At 43.1% G+C, this 24,992-nt stretch overlaps 1 protein-coding gene across 2 annotated transcripts; it reads right to left on the bottom strand.

The window, feature by feature from the left end:
* Positions 1-313: 313 nt before the first annotated feature.
* On the bottom strand, positions 314-24,992 carry LOC132329827 (dual specificity protein phosphatase 13-like). 2 transcript variants are annotated; one of them, XM_059851323.1, is made up of 5 exons: positions 22,725-24,992; positions 17,637-17,665; positions 3,909-4,104; positions 2,542-2,762; positions 314-1,423 (listed from the first exon to the last, which is right to left on the bottom strand). In XM_059851323.1, exons 3-5 carry the CDS (start codon positions 4,055-4,057, stop codon positions 1,197-1,199), a joined length of 597 nt encoding a protein of 198 aa, XP_059707306.1. In that variant the 5' UTR covers positions 4,058-4,104; positions 17,637-17,665; positions 22,725-24,992; the 3' UTR covers positions 314-1,196. The 2 variants fall into 2 exon arrangements, with proteins under 2 accessions (XP_059707306.1, XP_059707307.1); XM_059851324.1 differs by lacking the exon at positions 22,725-24,992 and adding an exon at positions 18,399-18,592 and having other exon boundaries at positions 17,637-17,661.

Below are 24,992 nucleotides of genomic sequence, written 5' to 3'. Positions count from 1 at the left end.
TCACATAGTGGGGAGTATTCATGCCTCTGCATTCCTGAGTTTGGTACTAGGAATACAAACTGCCATCCCCAGCTGGCTTTGGAGCTGGCTTTGTGCTGCAAATGCTTGTCCACTGGGAACCAAAAGCCAGATGTGCTTCACATAGTTTCCAGGCAGCACTGATCCATGACATGACAGTAGCTATTGAGTGCTCTTGTGGTGGCCCAGAGACACAAAGATGAAAGCCTGATGCCTGTCAACACCTCCCTTGCCATTCCTGTGTGTCTTCAGTTTTCACTTCAGTCCACCTCACAAAAGCAAATGCCACAGAATATGATGTTGCAATGTTAATAACCTTTTATTTTTGAGAAAGAAAATCCCAAGTTTTGTAATTTTTAACTGCCAGACAAATGTGGGATACATTGAACTTTGTCAAATATTTTCCTGCACCAGCCTTAGCTGGTAACCCACCTTCTTCTTTAGAAGCATTTTCTGAAGCATTTCCTGGATGATTTTTAGTTCATAAGATGAACAATATTTGAATGCCCTCTCAAGGAAATGTATTTACGTGGAGGAAAAAAGCTCTGATGAACAGCCAAAAGGAAAAGCCTATAGAGATACCTGGAATAATTTCTTAGATTGGCTTACATTGTTTCCCAGTTGCTCTGCCTTTAAACAGCCTCTTACCCCAACTCAGGAGCTCCGCCAATTGTAAAAGCAAGAACTAACCAGTGCCAGATTCAAGTCTCAAAATATAAACCCTCTGAGATACAGGGAGCAAAGGGGTGGGGGATAGGTTCATAAGAAAACTTCTAAGCATTACTGTAGCATAAATAATATGGCATCTTTCACCTCAAATAGCCTAACACTTCATAAAGTGATATGAGCTCCACTACTTGCTGAAACACAGCTATTTCTGAAGTGGAACCTGATCTCTTTCTCTTTTTTTCTTTCTTTTTCTTTTTTTTTTTTCTCTGGCTAGCTAGCAGACAGCAATGTTTTAAGGTGGAGAGTGAAGGATAGAGTATACAACCAAACATAAATATAAATCTAGGAAGGCTTTGCAAAATGGAAAGATCAAGCAAAATCTACTTTTATTAATAGCATGCGTCCTGGTGTCCCATAAACTTGTGTCCTAAATTTATAAATGCAGTTCATCTGGAAGAGATGCAGGCAACTCCAAGAGGATTTTGTCCTCTTTCTTCAGCAATACCCTCTTACAGGCCTATGGTGGCAGATGGTCTGCTTCTTTTCCTCTCTTCATTCAGTTTAATGTCCAAGTCCCGGAGCTGGCTGAGGAACCCCGAATTTGGGCAGATGTTTCTGTGAGCACTCACTGTCTTCAGAGCATCCACAAGTGTCATGTTTTCATGGATCATTAGAAAGGCAAGCACTAAAGTTGCTGAGCGGCTCACTCCCATGGCACAATGAACGAACACCTTACCTGCACAAACAAAAAGGCACAGCAAGGTGAGTGTGCTTTACCATTTCTAAAGTGGAAAAGACAAAGGGAAGAGAAAAAATTAGTAGAAACAAGTTAAGAAAGCAATGGTGATAATTAGTGGATCTTCATGCTTTCAGGAAGATCACCTCTCAGGCAAGGTAGTAGTTCATAATAACCTCCTGCATCTAATTTAGGCCTAAGATTGAAATAGTTGAAATTTTCTGTGGAAGGAGAAGCTTTCTGTGACTAAACTTGTTAGTATAGTTTTCTGTGGAAAAAAAAAGTTTTGGCAGAAAAATTTGGCCCAGCCCTGACTGTGATCACTGGCAAGTCCCACAAACTCTGTGGGATAGTCTGCCTGTAAAAATGGAGTTGTAATTTACTGTATCTCAGCAGCCCAGTGTGAGCTATAACTGAGGATTTAATAAAGCACTCCAGTGAAAGCAGCAGATCCTGCAGCCAGTCAGAGAGCAAACTCTGGAACAAATGGAAATTATGATAACTAGGCCCTAATCCAAACTCTGCTGACAAAAATTCAGCAGGCTGCAGATCAGGCTCGTAGTTTTTGACTTAGTTCATTAACTTCTGCTGCTTCTCTAGCTTAATAGACAGGCTGAATAAAGCTGCAATTCTGTGAAGTACTTGAGCGTGTGAAGCATTCGAGCCAGCACCGAAGTGCTGCTGTTCCCACAAGGAGCAGGAACAACATGCAGGGCAGGATCCCCAGCTGGAGCCCCTGTCAGTGTGTGAGGGGTGGGAGGGACCTGTGGGGGCACACAGATCCTGCTGATCCCTACAGGATGGGCCCATGGGGCAGCATCTGCTGTGCCATAACCTCTGCCCTTCCCTCTTCACTCCAGTCCCAGAGCTTGCCCTTCTTTCCACCATGCTGGGTTGGGGGCAGGCAGTCTTCTGCAACTCCTGGGGACCTGGCACAGCCAACTTCCCTGCAGCACATGGCATAGGCACTTTTCTCCATCCTCTGCTCAGTGGCTCTGTATGTGCTCCCCTGAACCATATGTTGATTCTGAGTTCTGTTGGTGCCTGTTACTGCAATGAAAAGTCATTTGGCTTGTGTTGAAATTTCCCCTCAAAGCTTATCTTTGCTTCTCTCTTACCTCCTGAAGAGTTTAAGGCCTTGCGTATGAAATTGGCAGCATCATAGAAGAAGACACTTAAATTGAAGGAAGGATCATCAAATGCTTCTACTCCATAGTACTCTATTTTCAGATCTGCATAATATTTGGCTCCTGTGTTGATGCTATATGGTCCATCTGCTGCATTAAGGATATGAGTAATGTTGAGGCTTTGAAGTGTAGTTTTGCTCCTAGCAGCCCACCTGTTGAAAGACATGAAGGGCACATTGGCAACGCTCCTAACATTCTGTAAAAATAGCATGGTTTAAAGTTAGTGCCTGCTCCCACTACGGAAGGATGCAGGAACTGCATCGTGCTTACAGAGGAGCAAATTTCAAGAAGCACATAGTGCTTTGCACATGAAAAATGTGATATGGAGGTGTGGAGAACAGCGGGAGCACAGACTTGCCAGTGGGTTTCTGTCAGTTAAACAAATGCCTCCCATCAGATAATCCCTGGGAACATGGCTTACTATATGAAGTGGTCAAGATTTTCCTTAAATATTTGTTTAGGAAATTTGAGAGCTAATCTCTCATTGGTAGTGTATCTCGTCTCAAGAGAGAGAGTTCACACAGATGCAGCAACACCTTGTTCCTGGTTTGGACATGAAGAGGATGCATTGTGTTCACCAGCTAGGTAAACCCCACTTCCCACCACAGACTAGGACTATAGGCATTCGACAAAATTCTGAACCTTAACTGATATATTCATGAAGAGGAGGAGTAGCTAAGAAAAATGAGGTAATGATCTAGGTAATCTGCAGTAATCCAATTGGAAGGAAATAGCAATAAATATTATTGGTCACAAGAATAAGGTATTTGCATGAAAATTCATGTTTGATATTTTCAGTTTTATCATCTTTGAAAGAAAGCTTGGATTTTGAATGTCAAGATCACTATTGTACAATCCATTTGGGTATTCCTCCTTCTGGGTTTTAATCTTGCTACCCCTATTTGACTGTTAGGACTACTGGCCTCTTGTCTGCTGCCTTAGAGCATAATTTCCAGGCCACATAATGCATCTCAAAATTGATCAATTTGGCATAGGTTCTCTGAGGACTTTAGTCTAGAATAATTTTTACCCTGCTAAATCTATGGTGGCTCAAAGAATATAAAAAGCCAATTCAGACATGCTATGAATAATCACCATTTTGCGTGTCATATGTTTCTTGACATCCAAACTCTTTACATCATCAGTTTTGAAAGCCTGTATCACAAAACCATTCCTGAAGACCTAAAAGCTGCTCCCCAGTAGTACCACACCCTTTCTTCCTCTTCCTCCTCCTCCTCCTCCTCCTCCCCCCCCCCAGGGACTGATAACAGCTTAACAATAGGACCAAGTGTTCTTACGCATCTCCCAGGTAGATATTTGGCCAGACTTGGTCCACATGATTATCAGAGCCTCCTCTGAGCCACAGGAGCTGCTGAAGATCTGATAGTGGTGGTGTTTCGTAGGAAGTGCTGCTAGTCACAGATGAAGAGTCTCTGGTGTGAAGCATCTTGCTGCTCCTTTACATGCACTCAGGCTGTATTAGGGACAGCTTTTCTGAAATGAATTGAAAGTAAATTTTCATACAGAAATACTATTCCCTAGAAAGTAGACCTGTTCATTACCCTCCAAATAGGATTCCATTATTAGAACTAGTGAGTGCAGCAGGGCCTGCAGGCGTTGCTAAAAGCATCCAGAGAGCAGGACTGACTCAGGGGTAGGACTCTACAGTAGATATGTAATTCTTCCCCTGAGAAAGCAGCATAAGATCATGTGATTTAATTTCTTGTCAAGTAACACTATTGGTAAAGAACATCTGCACCACCTGAATGCAGACTGGATGAACCTTGTAGGCACAGGTAACATTTCTCTTTTTGTTGAAGTGCTACCAGAGTATTTGGGTACACTTAATTCTGATTAGTTAAAACTGGAAGTTTTTGAATGCATCAGTTAATTGACTTACAAAGTTTCTAGGGCCACAGTAAAAATCTTAGGATGTGTATCTGAGTGCCATCTGTATTGTGCATGTGTACACACATATATACAGTGTGTACATACAATTTTATTTCATTTATAGTGATGCATTTAAACACACCTACACACATACATACATACATAGGAAAGGATTTTCACATGCATGTAAAAACATATATATTGTATATGTCTGTATGTATCGAAAGAGTAATCGAGAGGATTTGAACTAGTTTTTCCTGTCTCAGTTGAATATCCCTGGACACTCAGCTATACTGGTAGTCCTGTGCCTGTCTGTCTCAATCTCTCCTCTGGGACCTGTTCCACTTTGTATAAATAATGTGATAGCTACTTCCCTCCAGAGAGGGGCCATTTCTCTTGTCTGAGGGGCAGGGTACTTACCCAGAATGTGAGAAAAAAAGAGTATGTTTGAAATTATAGAGCTAAAAGTTCTGGCATTGTTGTCCTGTTGAGAATCCCATCTAGGGCTCCCTCACAGGTCTCTGAGATCACAGACTCTGAACCCTCACAAATCATGCTGTGGAATATAGGCAACCCTTTTGCAATGCTGTTTGCTGGTTTAGACCCAGCAAGCCCAGGTCAGATGGTTCAGCTGGAAGCAAGCTCAATCAAGAGCAAGATATCCAGGCAGTCCCTTCTCTGAGACTTTAGGAACATTTCTCCTGCCTGGATCTCATTATCCTGAATTGCTGTTCTTGCCCCCTGAAACTCATGAGATTTATTTGGTTGCTTGTTCTTACTAGAGTCATAATCAATGTGGAAGGCACACTAACTCTTCTTTGGGAAGGAACTCTTCCCAAAGTAGGGTAAATGGTGTTTATTCTGGTATGGCATTAGCTTTCACTCTAATGCCTGAATGCCTAAATCTAAAGTTTGGGTTTCTTTTCTCAGCAATTTTAGAAAACAAGTGTAGATGGGACCTTCAGAAGTCATCTGGTCTGTCCCCTGCCCCACAGCAGCAGCAGCCATACGGATGTTGCTTCTAAAACAACAACTTTGTCCATGTACATTATTTTTAACAATGTAGGCTGATTTGGGGAATAAGCAGAAAACAAGGGAGAATATATTTTTGCTTACAGGAAAAGAAGTGGAGTTGATGTGAGGCATATTACTGAACATTCACATATATTTCTGAATCCTCAGTCTAAATTTGCTTCCTTTGCCCCTTCCTCCCTCCTCCTCCCCACAAATGTTAAGTGCAGTTATAGCTTTTTGTATGTTCCAATAAGAAAGAGGTCTCCCTAGGGTAACTACTTAATAAGCAAGATATGAAAAGCACAATAAAGATGATGGGAGACATAGGAAAAAAAAGACTAGTTTTACTTTTAATGATGGAGGAAAAGAACTGCAGGGAAGTAGAGAGAAATAGAATAGAGATAAAAGCCTAGGTATTTTTCAGGGCAGATAATGTAAGATCAAGAGCTTTGGTAAAGGACTATGTTGTGCAATCCTAGCCCAGATTAGCGTGAAGAATAGCACAGAAAGAGATAGTGTGCATTGCCCTACAAGTTTTACTGCCTTGTGAAAGTCATGCACTGTGCTCAAGAGCTACTGCCAGCATCTTCATGATGACCTGTTTGTACTTCCACTGACACAGAATGTTAAGCTGAAGCAGTTAAAGAAAATCAAGAATAAGATAATACAGCTTCTACATCAGGAGATTAATAGGACCACGGGCTCATTTTCAAGGAGTGTGGCTGACTCTGAGTTGGTGCAAACAGTTAAGGGCTGAAGTTGTGGAGCAGATAGATACCAAACTCTCACTTCTAGACCCTGCTGCTTTACACTTCTATTGTAGCCTCTCAGTTAGTTTCAGTAATGGAGATGATGAGCAAAGAGAATTAGATTGTGTGGCCACTTGTCCAAGACCTGACTTAGAGGAGGTTCTCCCAAAATTGAGTCATATTGGTGCCAGTGACACTTCACAGACGACTCTTGCCTTTGCAGTCAGGGAAATGCTTTGCAACAGAATTCCATTTCATAAAGCAATCCTCTTTCCAAAAGGTGTGCCAGCATTGTTTTATTCACATGCCTAATGTCAGACAACTGAGCTCCTTGTGTCAACACAAGCATGGCTCCTCCCAAGAACACAGCTCCCGCCTGCGCTGCACTGACTTGAAATTGGAGTGCTCTGCAGGGCCTTCAGGGTAAGGCTTGAAATAGCTTTAGCAGATGACTGGACTAATGAGGAAAGCAATATGAGTTTTTTAATTGAAGGCCAGGGACTTTGGTGAAGGTTTTCCCCCACCTTCTACTTTGAGATACTGCAGAGGTAGCAAAAGTGCTGCCACTGATTACATTACTTTTAGCTTCCCCCTCTGGGTGGCTCCCAGAAGCTGCTCTAGTTGGAAATAGTGACAATAGGAGGGCAGGAATCCCTGTACCTGAGGGAAAAATTTCTGTCTTACAAGGTCACGAACATTTTCTGCAGAGATTTAAACCATGCAAGTAGGATAGGATTACTTTTCTTTTAAGCTGTGGTCATCTCATTAGCTTTCCTTCCTTCCTTCCTTCCTTCCTTCCTTCCTTCCTTCCTTCCTTCCTTCCTTCCTTCCTTCCTTCCTTCCTTCCTTCCTTCCTTCCTTCCTTCCTTCCATCCTTCCATCCTTCCTTCTGCCATTTCCTTCTGCCACTTCCTTCCTTCTGCCACTTCCTTCCTTCCGCCACTTCTGCCACTTCTGCCACTTCCTTCCTTCCTTCCATCTTTCTTATCTTTCTATCTTTCTTTCCTATTTTTTTCTGCTTAAAAGTAAAACAACAGAAACAAAACAGCTCAACCTATGGGAGACTTTTGAGGCCGGACAGAGATTTTAATGGCAATCCACAAAATACAAGGTAGCACACAGGCTTTAAAACTGTCTTGTCATTTTGCATCATTTCCCACCCACTTGGAGCGCTGGGGTACAGCCCAAATGGCCAGCGCCAGCTTAGACCCGTCTGGCCTGTGGAGCCTGGGTTTCCCCAGTGGTCCAGGAGTTGCCCTGGAGGTCCAGGCTAGAGGTGGCCATAGGTGACATTTCCTGGCTGCAGGGAGCACCCAGGAAAGGCTGTGGGTGACTCCATGCTGTCTGCATGCAGCTGGGGGCAGCTCCTAAGGGAGTAAGTCATGCCAGCACATTGTCTACAACAACCTAGTGGAGCTTTGTATCTCCACAATATTGTCCAGCCGCTTGAATACTACAGTCTGCAAAGCTTTTTGGTTTGGTTTTTGGTCTGTTGGTTTGGTTTATTTTTTTCCTTCCTTTCTCTGTGGTGGAAATGATTGCCCTTTTCTACTGAACATCTCTGGAAAAAAAAAAAAAAAGAAAAGAAAAAATCCACACAAATGCCCCAGTGACTTGAATTGGCTAAAGCACTTAATAGATTTGTATTGCACTTGAAGATTCTAGTGGAAAAAATCTGAGCGCCATTTTGGGGGTAAAAATGCAAATACTCTAAGATATTGCATAATTAATTTTGTTATTTCAAAAAAATTTTACCATTTCCATTTTTCTATTCAGCTACTTTGTTTTGGAATTTGTTCTCCTGTATTGCACAAAATATTTTAAAACATTGAAACAAGATGAAATAGCTTGCTCCTTGTTGAGAAAAATATGTTTTATTTCACTAACAATGAACACAGATTGAATAGCCACCTATTTGCCTAGCCCAAATTTTCACCTCTGTAACTCCCTGCCATTTTGCCTTGGTTGTTCCCTTGTCTCCTCAAGATGGAACTGAGCTGTAAAGAGATTAAATCAATGTCTGGAGTCCCAAGAGGAATCTGACAGGACGTTAGTTGGACCCAAATCATCTTTGCTCCTTCCCTTTTGCTAGCACCTTCCTGGCTGGCACAGCTCTGCCTGTGGTTATGCTGATAGCCCAGATGGGGACAGGTGTCTTTCAGTAACAAGTCCTTACATGAGATTATTGAGAGCCTCAGGCACAGCAGGGCCTGTGGATACTGCAATAGCACAAACCCAACCTAACAATAATATGATACAGAAAGCTTCTCCAGCCAAATATCCTAAATTCCTGTATCAAAAACCTGACAAACTAAATGGTTCAAAATTCCAAAGCATGGGGTCAGAATATAATTCATGTGAAAGGGAAAAAATTTAAAAACAGCCTCTTGATGCATTTGAAAATGCTGTCTACTCTGGTTTTTTCCTTCTCTTTTCTCTCAGCAAGCATCTCTGCACTCTTCTTTTACACTCGTTGCTCTTTTCTCTCAGGTAATGTGTAACACTATGGCTCTTTGTCCTCCTGATGGAAAATTCCAGATGGAAAGAAGTGTGTTTCACAAGGAAATGATCATGTTAGTCGAAATAATCTTTTAGATACTGTAACATGAAATATGATATTCCTTTTTGTTAAGAAGACCCAGTCTGTGTCTCTATACTTTGGTCAGAATCTGATGCTAAGAGAGCCCAGGAGTCTCTTGAGGTAGAGCTGAAAGCTTCGTGTGCAGAAACAGGCACATTTAAAAGCAATAGCAAAGTTAAAACAGCCAGATGGGAACCTAGCAGGCAACCGAGAGGGGAACTCTCTGTTTGCCTTGCAAGCCTACAGGGGCTTGTTTGCAGGAATTAGAATCTCTCACCAGCAGTTCACTGCAGCTCTAATACCAAGTGGTATTGAAAATGAGAAGCAGGTTATGGCTGATGGTTTAAATGAGGTACCTATGGGAATTTAGAAATGAGATCCTGGACTTGTCTTGGTGTAGACTGTGCACATGGCAGAGCAATATTGCTTTCTTGGCTGACTGCATCATATATTATGGCCTTTTATTTTGCCCACAGTCAAACAGCAGGGAATAGTAGAAGTTCATTGCTCCAGCTCAGTGTTCAAACTCTGATCTGCCTCGCTAGAGGCAGTGCCCCTGAATAATGGAAAGCAGAATCGGTCCCTCAGCCTCAGAGCAGGTTCATGTTCAATGCAGCATTGTACAAATGCTGCCATTATTTTGGAGTGAAGAGAAAAGCAAAATGTACAATTAAAGCTCTGTTTGGTTCAGGTTTTAAGAGAATTTACTACCTGGGAAGGATGCCAGATTGAGGGCTCTGGAAAACACAGCCTGCCCTTTAACCGCGGTGTCAGGAAAGAGCAGGAGCAGCCTCCAAGCCTCCTCCATGACTTCCCCCTCAGCCCAGCCCAGCTCAGATTGCAGATGCCCCTCACCCTACACTGGCAACCGCGTTTTACAGGGTGGGAGAAAATCTGAGTCTTCACACCTCGTCACCGCTTGGTCTCCCTCCTGACATCTCCATTTACATCCAGCCTTGTACATTTATGATGAGGCCCTCTCACGTCTCCAAACTGAGCTGGAAGGTACCAACTTCTGCTTGCAAGGAGTCTGAGCTGGGCTGGAAAGCTAAAGGCTCTTCCTCTGTGAGTCCTCCTGTTCCTGTGTAGGGCTGCCCATGGTGATGGAGGCACTGTGCCGCTGCCCCACAGGAGCTGCCTCCACCTGGGGAAGGCAGGAATGCACAAGGCCGTTTCAGTAGAGGGAGCAATCCCAGGGCAGGGCAGGTGCTAGGAATCAGCCTCAGACAGGGTTTGGATAGCCAGAAGAGAGCTTCTGGTGGTGAGGCAGGTCCCAGGTGAAGTAGGAAGACATGGCTAGACACAAGCATGCAGGTGGAGGTGGAGCCCAAGCCTCTCAGCTCAGAGGGACCCCTGAGTGAGGTGGGGAGCCCCGGTGAGGCCTCCCAGCAGCCCCATCCCAGGTCACACAGCCACTGTTGCCCTTGGATAAGGCAAGCCCCCGGGAGGGGCAGAGCTTGCTGAGCTCAGTGGGGTGAGCTTCACCTGTGCCTTGCTAGTTTTTGGGAAGAGGGTGCTACCTTACAGAAGCGCTCCTGGAGAGCATTTCCTCTTCTCTGCAATGTAATAGACCTGCAAATATTTTCCCAAAACTTGTCATTCCAAAGGGGTAGAACCCTTGTGTTCCCTCCCTCCCTCCCTCCTCCCCCAACCCTCCTATCTGAGTCACGCAGCCTAGGAAGGAGCACTTGCCCACGCACATGGCTAAGGCTGCAGGAAAGGATGGCTTAAAAATGGAGGCACTGGTTGGAAAAATGGGGAGTCCTGCTGGCAGTGACAGGTCATGGCTGTGGCATGACACCAGCTTTCAGATTCAAAAGAGATAAAAAAAGAAGTATTACCTTAGCAGCTGGCATCTCTAAGCTATGGAATGAACCATCCCCAGCAAGACAGCGCTGCCCTCCACAGGCTGCTAGCACAATTTCCGACTGTCTGTGGATATATTCGAGCCTAGGGTGATGCTTTCCCCTTTATTTCTCCTCTGGGGCATTCCCGTCCAGGGTACAGCTAGGAATTCAAGACCCCCAAAACTACTGATTTTTTTGGATGAATCTCAACTGTGCTAATGCTTCTCCCTGAATTAAAATAGTCTTAAGTCCTGCTGCCAGCAGCCATAACTGCTGGATGCTGTAATCAGGGGAGCACACAATCACCATGCAGCTAACTGCTTCTAATAGTAGAAACTTCACTCTAATCTTACATAACACCAGTAATGGAGCAGAGAGGCTGTGGCTTCTGAGGAGCCTAGAAAGCTTTCTTGGGCAGCTCATGCCCTGAGGGCAGAGAAGCTGCAGCTGCAGTGAGAGCAAGAAAAACAAAATTACCTTGATATTGATAACAGTTCAGTGAGTGCTGTCACAGCCAGTGCTGTGCCAAGACTTCACTGGCATCACAGGCTGTCGATAGGTGTAAGTTATGGTCAGTTTTGATAAAAATGGTGTCAGAGGCCAGACTGAGAGAGGGATGTGGGGAAATAATGTCTTGCAAGCTTCAGGAAAGACAAACAAGGATGTTAATATATTGCTATTAAAAGGGGCTCCAAAGCACTTTGACTTCTGCAGGCAGTATGGATTTGTGCGACTGTGGATTAAAGGGTTTTTTTTCTTCTCCTTGATTTACTCCTCAAATGATTTTTATCTGGCTGCTGTTATCAATACAAAATTGACAATGCTGTCAAGTTTGCAAGATTTCAGAATATTTGAAGGCATGAGAAAAGGGTTTTGATATTCCTCAGTCGTTTGGCAGGGGTAGCTTTGAGCTGTCTCTCCCTGCACTTTTAACTTAAGTAGTGCTCTCCTTGCTTTGCCTTTCTTGAAAGGGTACATACAAAAAAGGCACCTTTTTCTAAGGCTGACAAAGCTGTACAAATTCTTTGCTATGGAATCAAGAGCAAACTTCAAAACTCTGCAGTAGATCTATTTTGGCACTTGAGTTTTTCAGGCATATCATAGAGCTTTCCAGTGACACTCTCAGCTCCGTTGGGGCAGAGCGGAATGTTTTTTCTTTTGATTTTTTTTTTCAACTGCTGACTTTAAAATCATTATTTGATTTTGATTAAGTAATCTTTTTAAAAGATTGTATGTCACAGAGGAATTGACCACTGATGAGCACATGAGAATAACTAAAAGAAGATGTTAAGACATAAAACTGGGATTTCCTGTCTCTTGCAACTTTTGATTATGTGTCTCATGAATATTTGCTCCTCATTTCTTACCTTAAATTTGAAGAAATACAAGTGAGTGGTTTTTCTGTTGCACCTCCCTGGTTCCAGGGTGCCGGGTAAATCAGAGTGAGGTAGGAACTGCCTCATCAGTGGGCAAAGCAGGGTGTGGAGCTGCCTCTCCAGGCTGTGAGGGATGAGGGCCAAGGCAGTGGGGACGTGCTGTTGCTCCCTGGAGCTCCCAGTCCCAGGGTTACTGGGAAGGAGTTTGCCTGCCTGGCCCTGCTACAATATCTCTATGAGAAGCAGGCAGCACTGAGCGTCCCCACTTCTGAGACTGAAGCTATGCAAGCCTTGCAGTTGGTCAGGCAGGGCAGAAGCCAGAAAAGGGTTGTTTTGTCCCAGCAAGTTTTTGGAGAGTGTTTTCACTTTATTGCCAGGTTCCACTATATCTAGCCAGGTTTTATGCTGTTGTTTTTCTGATTCTGTTTCATGCCCTAGGTGTGGACTGTAGGTGGATGGCAAGGCTGGTAGGTAGGAGATGGAGGGGAGAAGAGCCTCCAGCAAAGCAGCAGCCTCAGGGCTCCCAAGAGGAAGAGTTGAGCAGAGCTAGAAGGAAGGAGCATGTCCTTGCTGGAGGTTGTGCCTGCTGCAGGTGGTTTACAGCAGACAGTTTGGGAACACACCGCAAACAGAACAGTCCATTTTCCCAAAGCAAACCTCTGTGCCTCCAGCACAGCCTTGGGAAGGCTGGCCCCTGGCTGAGGAAGTTGCTGCGAGCAGGAATCTATTAAGGACTGTGACATTCTCAGGTACAATGGCAATGGGAGTCACCTGTGAGCTATAAATAGCACTAACATCCTTTCTCTCCATGCCTGGAATCCAAAAAGTCATTTTTGCGGGTGCTAGTGAAAATGAACAAAGCTTTGAAGAGCTTTTATTTACATTCTCTTTGCAGGCTGGAAATTTTCTTAGTAAGTAGTGACTAGTTTTTCTTACTGACTCTGAATTTTGCATTTACTTTAAGGGAAAATACTGGCTTTTTTTTCTTTTTGAATTTTAAAAAAAATCATATATAATTTTCATATTTTTACCTCATCTATGTGGGAAGAGCTATTGTGACAGTACAGCTGGGATCACAAGTATTCATTTTGAAAAATCCTCTGTGCAATTGCAGGAAAAGGGGGAAAAACCCAGGAACCTAAATTCAGTCTTATATAAATCTTACATGCATTTTTAACAAAATAATGAAAATGTTTTGGTTTAGAATTAAGCAAATAATGCAAGATGTTTGGGCAGGTTTTGTGGTGGTTATATTGAGAGACCAGACAGCAATAGTGGTTGCAGTAAAAGGAAAAGCTTTACATGCCAATCAGACAAGATCTTCCTACGGTTTGATAAGAAACAAAGATGGCTTTGTTAAGGAGCTATGAAGACCTGAGAGCAACACTGGCAAAAGGAGCCTTTTCAAAATATTTAGGGTCCACTTGATGAAGTCTTGTCATAACATGATTAAGTCTCACCTGTTATGCAACTCTCCTTTGCTCTTTATAGACAGCAGAAAACACAAAGGTCTACAAAACAGGCACTTTGCTCTGGGATAACAAAAGAACCCCTGCTACAAGATCAACTAGTGGAGCTGGAAAAATTAGTCAAGCTTTTAAATATCCAAGAGGGGCTGTGTTTTTTTCGCAGTGATGCCAACTAATCTAATTCTAGATTAGAATGTTTTACTGACAACCCTTGTCTTAAGCCAGTGGGCAGTGCTGCGGCTAGTGAAACGCTGTGATTTTTCCTGCTGCCACAAGATGGCAGGAAAAAACAATGTTGGGGAATTTAAAAATACACAGAGATGGGCCTCGCAGAACGGAATACACTCCTGGCCGGCATTTAAAGGGAGAACTTACAAGAAACTGCACGTTGGATGGAAGAAAAATGTGACATGCATGGAACTAATTAGATTGGTATTGACCTGGGTGTATACATCAAAAGATCTACACCGTATCCTTTCCCATGCAGGTTTTGTGTATAAGAAAAGCCTGCGACAGTGCTCATTTTTTTCTGAACACTGTGCAGTTTGGCCTGGTTTTGTTCTGCTGGCAAAATCTGTTGTACAAACCAGTCCAAGACATAATGCACTCACCTAAAGTAAAAAGCAAGGTGATTATTTTAGTCTTTTATACTGTCTTCCAAATATGGTTCTCTTCCCATTTCCTGTTCCTCCAGCCATAGTAGAAAAAAAGCCCAGCTAGAGGACACTGCTCTGGCTTTTGGGAGACACGAGGGACAGCAGCTGGGCAGGAGGGCACGCCTGGGTGCTAACAGGCTGTGGCACTGGGTTGCTGGGCTGGGCTGTGGGGTCAAATCAGTGTCCCTCCTGCCTGTTCTCCTGGGAAAACTGGCCCTTCAATGCAATGGGCGTCACAGGAGCTGCTGGGGCTCTGGAAGAGGGCTGGAAGGGAGGAGTCTGGGCTGTTCATGCTCTCTCCCCAGCTGCTTTCACTTCAAATACTTTTCTTAAAGGAAGTAAACCCTCTACAAGAACAGAAATTGGTTTGGAAAGTACAACCAGACTGGCTGGGGGTTTTGAGTCATCGGGAGGCGTTCCTCCTCAGCAGCCAGTGTGGTGGTTCCCCTCCATTCTTCTGACAGATAAAAGAAAGCTGAGGAAAACTCACAAAGATTATTGCTCACCAGGAGCTCGTTAACTGGTAGAAGTTAATTGTGAATGGCACCTCTGCGCAGGCCCGGTGGGTCCCGGCCCTGGTCCCGGCCCTGCCACACCACTGCTCCCCAGCATGGCCTGGCCTGGCCCGGCCCGACCCGGCCTGGCCTTCCCTCACCGAGACATGGAGGACGTTCATCAGTGCCTTTGCAGTTTGACTGGTGAGGGGACAAAGCTCATGGTCATGGCAGCTGTGCTGCCCCGTGGCAGTGGCCTCCCCAGAGCCTCCTCCAGCTGAGGGTCCAGCTAAGCCTGCTCCTCACCCACCCAGCCTTCCTCCTCACCCACCCAGCCTTCCTCCTCGTCCATCCAGCCTTCCTCCTCGTCCATCCAGCCTGCTCCTCAGCTGTCCATTCACCTTTCTTTCTCACCCAGTCTTCACTCCTCCTTTTCTTTCCCCCCCCCCCCCCCCCCCCCCCCCCAGCCTTCAGCCATCCTTGGAACTGATGGAGGCAAGGGGCTCGTTGGGGGCATGAGAGCAATTAGGGACTTTTGTGCTAGGACCAGTTCTTCTATTCAGTCTGTAGAGATTAAAAGCATCAAGAGGTTTAAGAAGTAGCCAATCTGTTGAGAGCCAAAAGCCAGAGGATACACAGCTGTCCTGTTTCTTATGCTGCCTTTCTCTAAACTCTGACCTGACCTGATGGAGAATGAATAACTAGCCAGCCCTTCAGGTCCAACCTGCACAGGCTCTTTTCCCACCTGTCTTATGAATGCCGTGTACACATTACTCATTACTAAATACTGAATTCTATAACATGGGCACCAAACATCCAGAATCTGCCTCCCAGGCTGGCAATACATTTGTCATTATGAACCAAGGTTCATTTCACAGTGACAACATGGAGGAGAATGACAAGGCAGCAAGAGTGAAGAAGCAAAAGCAAAATGCTTACAGCAGTTTTCAATTGTTGAGATGATGAGGGGAAAAGAACTGATAATATGGGTGCCCCTCACCTAGGCAGGAACACCCTTGTCCCATGACATGCTAAAACAGATCCTAATGCCTTCACACTTTTCCAGATTCTGATCCTACTTGGATTTTAAAGATATTCTTTCTTGTATTGCTTCTTTTCATAAAATTACTGTGGTCCCAGCTTGGTTCTGCGGTTAGAAGCTTCATTTTGTGGTGAAAACAAGTGATGGAAGGTCTGCAGCTGCTGGCAACACCACAAGAACACTGCCAGCACCCAGGAGCCTTCTTTTGCCCTTTGGCTGTCCACCTCTGAGTTATAGGGTCCCACCTGCTATTTAAAGGTAGGTTAAGCCTTCCTTGAAATTAACAGTTTAAACTGAGCACAAAATTACTTTGAATTTAGCTCATGCAGGACATCCTACAACCTGGGTCCTTTTGTCAGGCTTTCAGGAACTGATCATCTAGGTCAAAACAGCTCCAGGGTATGCTTAATCCCGCTCTGGATGTGAGGTGAGCAATAGTTTGCAGATTGAGGTGTTAGTAGTTTATGTGTGTATGGAAAAAAACAGCATTCTCTAGACACTTGCGCCCCTTCGGTGCTTGAAAGGAAAATTCTCTTTCAGCACTAAAGCATTGACTTCAAGTGTCAATTTGCTATCTTTTATAGAGAAAACAATATTGAGAAGCCATTTACCACAGGTAGTTTATCCCCAAAGCAAGGGCTGTCCAGGAATTTGAAACCACTGGGTAGAAGGGATTTTCTATTTCTATTCTACTGGGTAATAAAACTCTATCTGAGTTTTTAATTTTTGTTCTGTTGAGCAAGGTATATATGCCTGAGAGGGAACAAACACATGTGCACATCAGCTCTGAAGGGAGGAACCCCCTGCACAGGTGACATAATCTCCCTCATGGTGCTGGATCATGTCTTGAGAGGTTACACTGACCCCTGCTCTTCTCTGCAACTTTCCACTATTGCCGCAAGTAAGGCTGAGATTGGATGGATAAGTCTTAACCCAAAAGATCTAATCTGATCCAAAATGCAGGGGCCCATAGCTATGTGAGCTTAATTGGGCCCTTCTCTCTATTTCTGAGACTGTCAGGCACAGGAAGGGGGCTGCTGACTGTTGGAACAGAAAAATGTGTCACAGAGCTGAGGTGCTTTTCTTATCCTGACTTACTTAATGTCTGTCCCACCTCCTTCTTCCATAAAGATGTCTGTCATGCCTGTCCCATTTTCTGCCTTTCTAGGTTCATAAACAATAGTGATTACCAGGTAACTTCATCTCATCTCTCTATTAGCTTAACCATTCCCTTGATGGATCACAGACTGGGTGATGACAGGCAAAATCTCTGTCATTAAAAACTCAAACTCCCTCTGCTCTCAGAGGTGCTGGTATGCGATGGAGCTGCCCTTGCACACAGGCAGCCTTGCCTTCTGCCCAGTTACATCTCCACCAGGCAGGATGGTGTATCTTGACTTTACAGCTGCTCTGTGTGGCTACACATGCTTTCACAGCAGGATCTATCAGCACCAACCACCCTCCTTGCAGGGATCTGAAAGAGTGCTGCCTTTTGTCACAGGAATAAGCCTGCTGTCCCCAGAGAACATGAAGACAAAATCCTGGCCAAAGAGGGAACCATGAGAACAGAGCTAAGGTTATGACTTTGTAAATGTTTATATTCAGTCTGTATTTGATGTCTGGATAATAAAATGACCAGTCTCTTACAGAAATGTAAGGCAGGTTAAACAACAGAGGGGCACAGAGTGGTTTTCTTGAGCTGCAGCACAGAGCATGTGCAGAGCCTTACCATTCCCCACTTGCCACCTTTGTGGCTGATGGATGCTTTCATGCAGTATCTCTTCCTAAGCCCTTCAGATCTGAGCTGTAAGTATGGTTAATACAGCTGTGCTTTTTTTTTTTTTTCTAAAAAGAATGGCTTTCCCTTTGTACTGTGTGCATTTTTTCATGCTGCTTTGGTTCACTCACCGTTTTCCTCAGTTTGGTAAAGAAACTGTCTGTGAAAACAAGAATGGAAAAAAAGAAAATTATCAAAGACAGATTTTTAATATACAAGGGAAAAAGATGTTTCAAAATGAGTCTGTTGGGTTATGCACCTAAGTATTATTTCTGCCCTTGAAAATCTTTCACTTACAGTGCTTAATTGGTCTGTGCGAATCCATTGCTTAAGAGGTAATTGGCCATTTTTATAGAAGGATCAGAAAGAAAAACACTTGAGGCTGTTGTTCTAACCATTTTTTAAAAAGGGAAAAAAAAGGAATTATGGAAAGAATATGTTTTAGGTCATCATCCAGCCTCTCTTGAAACTGTGCAAATTCACTTGGTGAAAACAGCAGCAGACACAATGAAATGAGTTGTATATGAAGAACTGAGATCTCAAATGTGATATTATGCAGAAAGTAAAGAGTCTGTACTAAATAAGTAACAGCTCAATGTTTTACCAAGGGTGCACTTTGATTTTGATGAATGTTAAAAGAACCTTTAGCCTTGAAAATAAAGAGGATAATTTCTCTCTAGGCAATGGCTGCTCGTGAAAGCCATAAAATAAGAGCACTGAAGCCCTAATTTTATAGTGCTTTTTAAATGATTTTCAAATGGTCCAGCTGCTTTGTGCCACAATAGCACAAGGCAGAGATATTTACGCCGGCAATAACAAGCATGCATCAGCCTGCCCAGGCTGCTCTCCACAGGCAGCCTGCGGGAGGCGAAACACACGTGGAAAGATGATACTTGCCAATGTGGATTGATCACAATCACACCATGGTCAGAGCAATCTTGGGAAGCCGCTTTTTCCACTCGACAACTTGACTGTTTTCCCTGTCTGTGTGTTGCCTTCGAAGCGCAGGATCTATGCTGCTGGCAGCGCTGGCTCTATGTTGACACTTGAGAGCCTGCCAGCAATGCGTGCCTCTTAGGCCATACTGTCCTTGGCAGACGTCTCCTTTTGGAAACAGGAGGGCAAACTCACCCCTGGGTTACACTACTGGTTTGGGGTGGGAGTTTCCACAAGGACTAGCATGGCCCCAGCTTTGGTGTGTTCTGATGGAGCACTGCATTACCTTCTCCAGTCCTCAGCCACTGAGCATCTGTTGTCAGCAGGGTGAGAAAACTGTCTCCCATCTAGGTGACTTGTACAGGTTGGGCAATATTTTCCCCTTTTCATCTGCTGATCCAAATTAGCAAAACAGGTTAGCAGCTTTTTGTGTCCAGGGATACACTTAAGAGCTTTAATTTTAAACAGGGACCTATTTTCTCTTGGAGGTGAGTTTTAAGAGTTTTAATGAGCAGAATGGACAGCAAATGAGGAATGTATCCCAGAGGAGTACCTAGCATATTTGCTGCCTTCATTTAACCAATTGATTGAGGAATGAGAGGAGCATGCAACATTCAGGAACATTCTATACCCTAAACAGAGAGGAAAAATACATTTGATGCCAAAGCTTTAGGTCATGTTTCATTCATCTTTATCTCATATTCAGATTGTTCGTCTGACATTTCTCTTTGTCACTTTGTGTTCTTTTAATTTCATACGAGTTTAGAGTTTACAGAAGTGTATATGTAATATGTATGTGTATCTTAGTTCAGCAGCTTGATGGAATTGCTCACGACTGGGTAACTCTTTAGGTAGCATTGCCTAGAGGAAAGTGGCAAAATATCATAAGGTAAGCCAGCATAAAGGAAGAAGATTTGCTTTTTTCTAAGAATACAGCAAATAAAGATTTTTCCTTTCAAAACAGAAAGGAATACACATAGTGCTGTTCCAGGCTGCACAGAATAGTGCTATGGTCACAGATTGCATAAATTTGTACTTCTGCCTCACTCGCATCTCATCTCATCTCATCTCTGAGAGATCCAATTTACAGCAGCTGAGATAAAGTAGCCTCCAGGGTATTACATACAGCCCTTTCATAAATCAAGAACTGCTTTTTGTTACTAGAGATCTGAGTCCAGAAACAGAGAAAAACACATGGCATGAGGCTTTGAAAATGGCCAGCTGGCATGTCTCTGCAATAGCTCTTTGCAGCTTTTGACTATTTCTCAGATGAGAAAGTAACTATTTTTAGTTATTTTTGTTGTGTATTCTGACAAATCAATACAGAAAAATTAAAAATAATAAATTGGTGATTTCTTACTGAGAGAAACTCGCTTCCCTTTTATAATTGCTCTTCTTTTTTCTCTCCTGTGACAGCAGATACATTCTGATGATTACTAGTACACCATGTGTGATCCTTGCCACTGATGTGGATATGGTTTTGTTGGTCACTCCTAATCTCTCAGGATCCTGCTGTTTTCCCACGAGCCAATGAAGACATTGTCTGTAAGTGGATAATTAGGCTTACCTGAGTGGTTGAGTGACATTTAGTTAATGCTGCTAAAGTAATTTATGATTGCTTAATGCGAGTGCTGTGTAAGAGCAGCAGTTTACCACCGAGACAGGGACTCATCATTTGCCCTTGTGAATGCACACAGAATGTACAGAAATGTGCAACAAGGTCAAAGTTGACTGTGTCTTCTATGAAAGCTCATCATTACAAGAAGCTCAAATTATCTTGTTGCCTTGTAATGTATTCCTGTCTGTAGAGCCCAGTGCCCACCACACTCTAAGACATTTTTTCCCCTTTTGTGTAAGAAAAAGTAAGGTAGTAGAAGAATGGTACAAGGTTGCAATTTCTGAATATACTCATATCTGGAAATGCAGAATTCCACATTATTTCACTTCTGCATAGAAATAAGTGTAACAAGTTTTACTGACTTCAGATGGCTACAATCACATTGAAGACTGCTAGCCCAAACACCCTACAAAAATACACCTCAGGAGGTAGCTCAGGTCCCTCTATAACTGGGTTTCAAATAGTTGAACACACTGAGGTTTTAGCATAACTGTACAATGTTTCTTTGCTGAAGTGATATTACCTTTGCTGATCCAGTTAAACTCCAGCTAATAAACCTGCCTGCTTAAGATCAGCATGAAGTTTGACTTCTGCAGGATGTTTTACATATTTTGCCCTCAGCTGCTTATTATATAGCACTTCAGAAAACATTGTACCTTTAAACCCAAAGGGTCTTGGCCTTGGCCTTGTAAATCAGCAATGGCTGATAGCCAGACAAATATTTAATAATCAGTTTGTTGACAACTTCAAAGTCCTTCAGGATGAAAGTCATCATGTTAAGTCAGCCATCCTTACTTTATTTTATGATATATTTAACTTGTTTAAAGATGCTGAACATCAGATTTCTGATAAAAGCCTACAGAGAAATAGTTCTTATAAAATACAGCATTAATTCTAGACTGATCTTTGATTTCCAAGTAGCTGCTCAGAAACTGCACATAAATGGTTCCACAGAAACAAGAAGTGACAATACATGGTACTGCTCTGGGTTATTTTAGCTCTGGCACAAGTCCTGATGCTGGCATGGGTTTGCTCAGTAACAGAAACATCCATTGTTTATTAACTTCACTGAGTACTGGGTTGGGCCCTAAATGCACATACTCTCTCCATTCCCCATTTCTATCTCATGAAGAGCCCATGAAACCTTAATCTCAGGTGTTATTCCTATTTGTTTTATTGATGTTGGCACAATCAAGAAAATTCCATCTGTAGCACTTGATCAACTTCAGTTTCACTCTTTGGAGTCTGTAACTTGTATTTAAGCTGGTATTAGTGATCAGCTGTTCCATTAACAAAGAAACCGGTTTACATTTTTATTTCTGTTAGCTGAATGTTCTCAAAATTTAATCTTTTCCTTACTACACATACACACTGTTGTTATCTATATATTTTTTTCATTATATTCTCTACCATTTCTTTCCCACTACAAGACAGAATGTGATTGAAAGAAACATTCAAGAGTAGTTTAGAACATGTATATTCACAGGCATTAAAAGGAGGTCTTGAAATTGCACATAAAAGGCTGTCTAAAATCAAATGTTGCTGTTAAGAGAACACAATTTCAGTGATGTTTGTCTTAAATCTTTGCCTGTACTACCTGTCAGGCTCAATTCTACAAATCCCTACACATGGTTCTAATAAGTAAAAGAGGTAATTTCCAAGTGTAGTTACAAGGCTTAACCGGAAAGGCAAGTGTCAGTTTCACACTCCCCTAGCGAAGCGCTGCACGCCGCTGTGGCGTCTGCCTTAGCACAGCCAGGCTCCAACCAGGGCCCCGTGCTGCTGGTGTCCCCACCCGCACGGCACAGGGCCACCTGCCGGCTGCCACGCTCCTGCCTGCAAGAGCAGGGACATCAGGAAGCAGGCGGCCATCTGTGAAACCAAGTTTTGTAAATGCAGATTACTTCCCCAATGTCACCTAGCTCATTTTTTGGCTTTGCTGTTTCATAGCTAAAAGAATGGCCACTTTAGCTGTAATCAGTGGGCAATCAACAGGGTTTTTATTTTCCCCTGCTTCTGTCCTGTAGGAATTATTGTCATTTCTAGATATTTCAACAAGTTTGCAACCTGATGATGGTGGAAAAAACCCTTGTTTTGACATCACACTGGGCACTAGGCACTTTGAGTGAAGATGATTGCATGCTTTCTCTATGCTCCAGAGTGAAATACCCATCTGCACAGTTTTCAGAAATAGTGAAGTCTGTTGTCATTCAGAATATCCATAATTTGTCAAAATTTCAACTGCAAATCAAGTTGTTATATAAACAGCCAAAATCAGAATACTTTTTAATGTGAAAATTTCCGTTCTAGTTAAAATTACACCAAAAAAGGTAAAAACCAATTGTTCAATTTTAAGGCTGCTTAGGATCATGAGTCTGTCTTGTGCTTTGTATGGTAAATGCTGTAGCATTTATAAAATCTGTATGTTGCACAATTATAAATTATTACAAAGCAATAAAGAAAGTCGAATTCTCTTTTTAATTGTTTTTCTGTGCAGTAGGTTCTTTCTTTAATGGATAGTCCTTTTGCTTTCTTCTGTGCTAATTTTGTCTATTTTAAGGCAATGAAGTTTACCAATGCTAATTATATAAAGTTGGACACCATATGTTAATGAGCACTGTATTCCCCAGCCCTTCAGAACAGCTCAGCCTCAAAAAACACTTACATATTGCCTATGTAGAGATTAGGCCACTCTTCACCCACGTGATTTAATTCCACTTTGCAGCTGTCCAAAATATCTGGCAGTTCCTGGGCAGAGGGAGTGCCAGGCTCAGAGCACTCCTGGGCTGACAGGGTCTGTCTTCAGGTGCTGACCCTTTTGGAGGCCTCTCGCAGAGTCAGGCCGAGGAGGGAGGGCCTGCTGGCAGCTGCTGCTGTGGAATGCACAGGCAGGGTTTTGCTGAAGCAGGCTCTTTCTGCCGCTTGATGTTCCCAGGCAGGTGGCTGCCTCTAAATACAGCTCGCGCCTTGACGCCTCCCTGGATTAGCTCAGCACTACATCCCTGATGCAACTGGGAACAGCCAGAAAAATGAACCTTCTGCTTTAAGTGAATCTTATGCAAAAAAATGCTACTCTCATCCTCACATAAGCTATGGTGCTGTTCCTGCCGGCATAGAGCTTTCCCTGTGAAAGAAATGTCAGTCAGTGCAACTGAGACGCAGTCCCAAATGCCTCATGTGACCCAGTTCTAATAATAAACTACCACGAAAGAGGGGACAGCACAGCTTGAGGGTGAGTTCAAAATAAACACCATGAGAACACTGGTCCTGGGCCTTACCCAAGGTTCACCAAGCCCACTGTTTTGTGCTTGACTGTGACTGAAAGTGAATGCCTACAGAATGTAAGAACACAAGCACGAATCATAATTGTGTATATAATAATAACACTCTCCCAGCTTCCAGTTGCAGTTTATGAGCTTGCTGATCTGGATGGAGTTTCTAAGTATTTGGTAACCCTGAATGGATTTCTGTCCCTCAAATTTTTCCACTTGAATGTCTATAGGCTTTTACACTCTGCAGCATCCTGTGGCAAGTGTTACACAGCTCACGTAAAGCCCTCCTCTTGTTTCAGACCTGATTTCTAGTGACTTCATCTGATGCCCTCAGTTCTTGTAGTGGAAAATAAAATGAAGAGATGTTTTCACTGGAACTTTACATGGGTCCCTTCAGGTGACACTGATTTTATGATTGCTTTAAGCAGATTTAAGTCTGCCAGAGCTGTAGCAGGGACAGTTCCGTTCACTTGCACCTTCTCCCAGGTTTGCAGACCCTCTTGACAAATGTGTATTTTCTGAATGAAGTGCCACTGGGGAGGCAGTATTTTTCCTTCATTTTGGTTCCCCAATCTAACTTGCCAAACTAACATTCAAAATACAAGTTTTTATGCTGATAGTGGAAAGCAGTGAAGTACTAATGTCATGTCACATCATTACTTGAATTATGGATAGTGTGACAGGTGAGGAGGTCCCTTTTCCTCTTAGCACATTGCAGCAGACAATGCTTTCTGTTTTAAGAAGTTACAGGACTGTTTTTCTGCTTTTGCTTATGTTGACTGGAAGCTTTTCCCCTGCACAAATGTGCACTCAAAGTAAATCTGTATATAAAGAAGCAATACAGACAGGCAGGAAATATAAGCAACACTGACTCCACAGATTAAAAGCACTTCTGTGATTTGACAATGCCCTTGAAAAAAGTTTCTAGCCAATTCATTCCTTCCACTGAGGTAAGTAAGTCTTGCTTACAAGATCACTACCATGCCATTGGTGGCATGGATGCCCTACTGACTCAGCTTCACTCTGTGCTCTTCCTTTCCCTGCCCGTGGTGAAACAATACTCTCCCAGGATGAGCAGTATATTCAAGAGCAGGTACTAATTTACAACAGGAGCAGCTTTCACAGCTGTGGCTTTGTAGGACAGATGCTCAGAGGCATGCAAAACATTATCCTGATGGGAGGATTCCATTAATCTTGCTCACATGTGTCTAATTTTGCCCAGCCTAAAGCCATTCAGATGCATTATTTCACTCACATGAATTTCAGATTTTTCAATGCTGTGTCTTCAAAAGGTTTCCAGACTAAAACATACTGTAATTTGAATGAAGTATAAATTATAATGAAATATTAACTCATATAAATCCCTATTAATTTTTCTGTGAACTTCAAAGCAAACAAAGCTCCTCCTCCACCGCTTTGCTGCTTTGTGAGGTATAAAGATTGTCCTAGCACTGTTGGGTTTTAAATTTGATTTCCTATTTGATCTTTTCACACAACAATGTCTTACCTTTCTCTCATCAATGGAGCTCTTTTGCATGTTTAGGAAAATCTCAACAGTCAAACTGATGTCTGAAAGGATCTTAAATATGCTTATTTTGCAAAGCACTTGTGTACAGTGAAATAGGGAGGGATTTCTACATTCCCCTAAATGCTAAGCAGAA

The sequence above is a fragment of the Haemorhous mexicanus genome, chromosome 7, assembly GCF_027477595.1.
Source record: "Haemorhous mexicanus isolate bHaeMex1 chromosome 7, bHaeMex1.pri, whole genome shotgun sequence".
Lineage (NCBI taxonomy): Eukaryota > Metazoa > Chordata > Aves > Passeriformes > Fringillidae > Haemorhous > Haemorhous mexicanus.
This window is presented reverse-complemented; position numbering and strand designations above follow the sequence as displayed.

Bases quoted from the DNA above. Each gene is read 5' to 3' on its own strand.
- LOC132329827 (XM_059851323.1), bottom strand. From the start codon at position 4,057: ATGCTTCACACCAGAGACTCTTCATCTGTGACTAGCAGCACTTCCTAC. The intron at 2,763-3,908 runs GTAAGAACACTT...GTCTTTCAACAG, and splicing joins AATATCTACCTGGGAGATGC to GTGGGCTGCTAGGAGCAAAA. The intron at 1,424-2,541 runs GTAAGAGAGAAG...TTGTTTGTGCAG, and splicing joins GGCCTTAAACTCTTCAGGAG to GTAAGGTGTTCGTTCATTGT.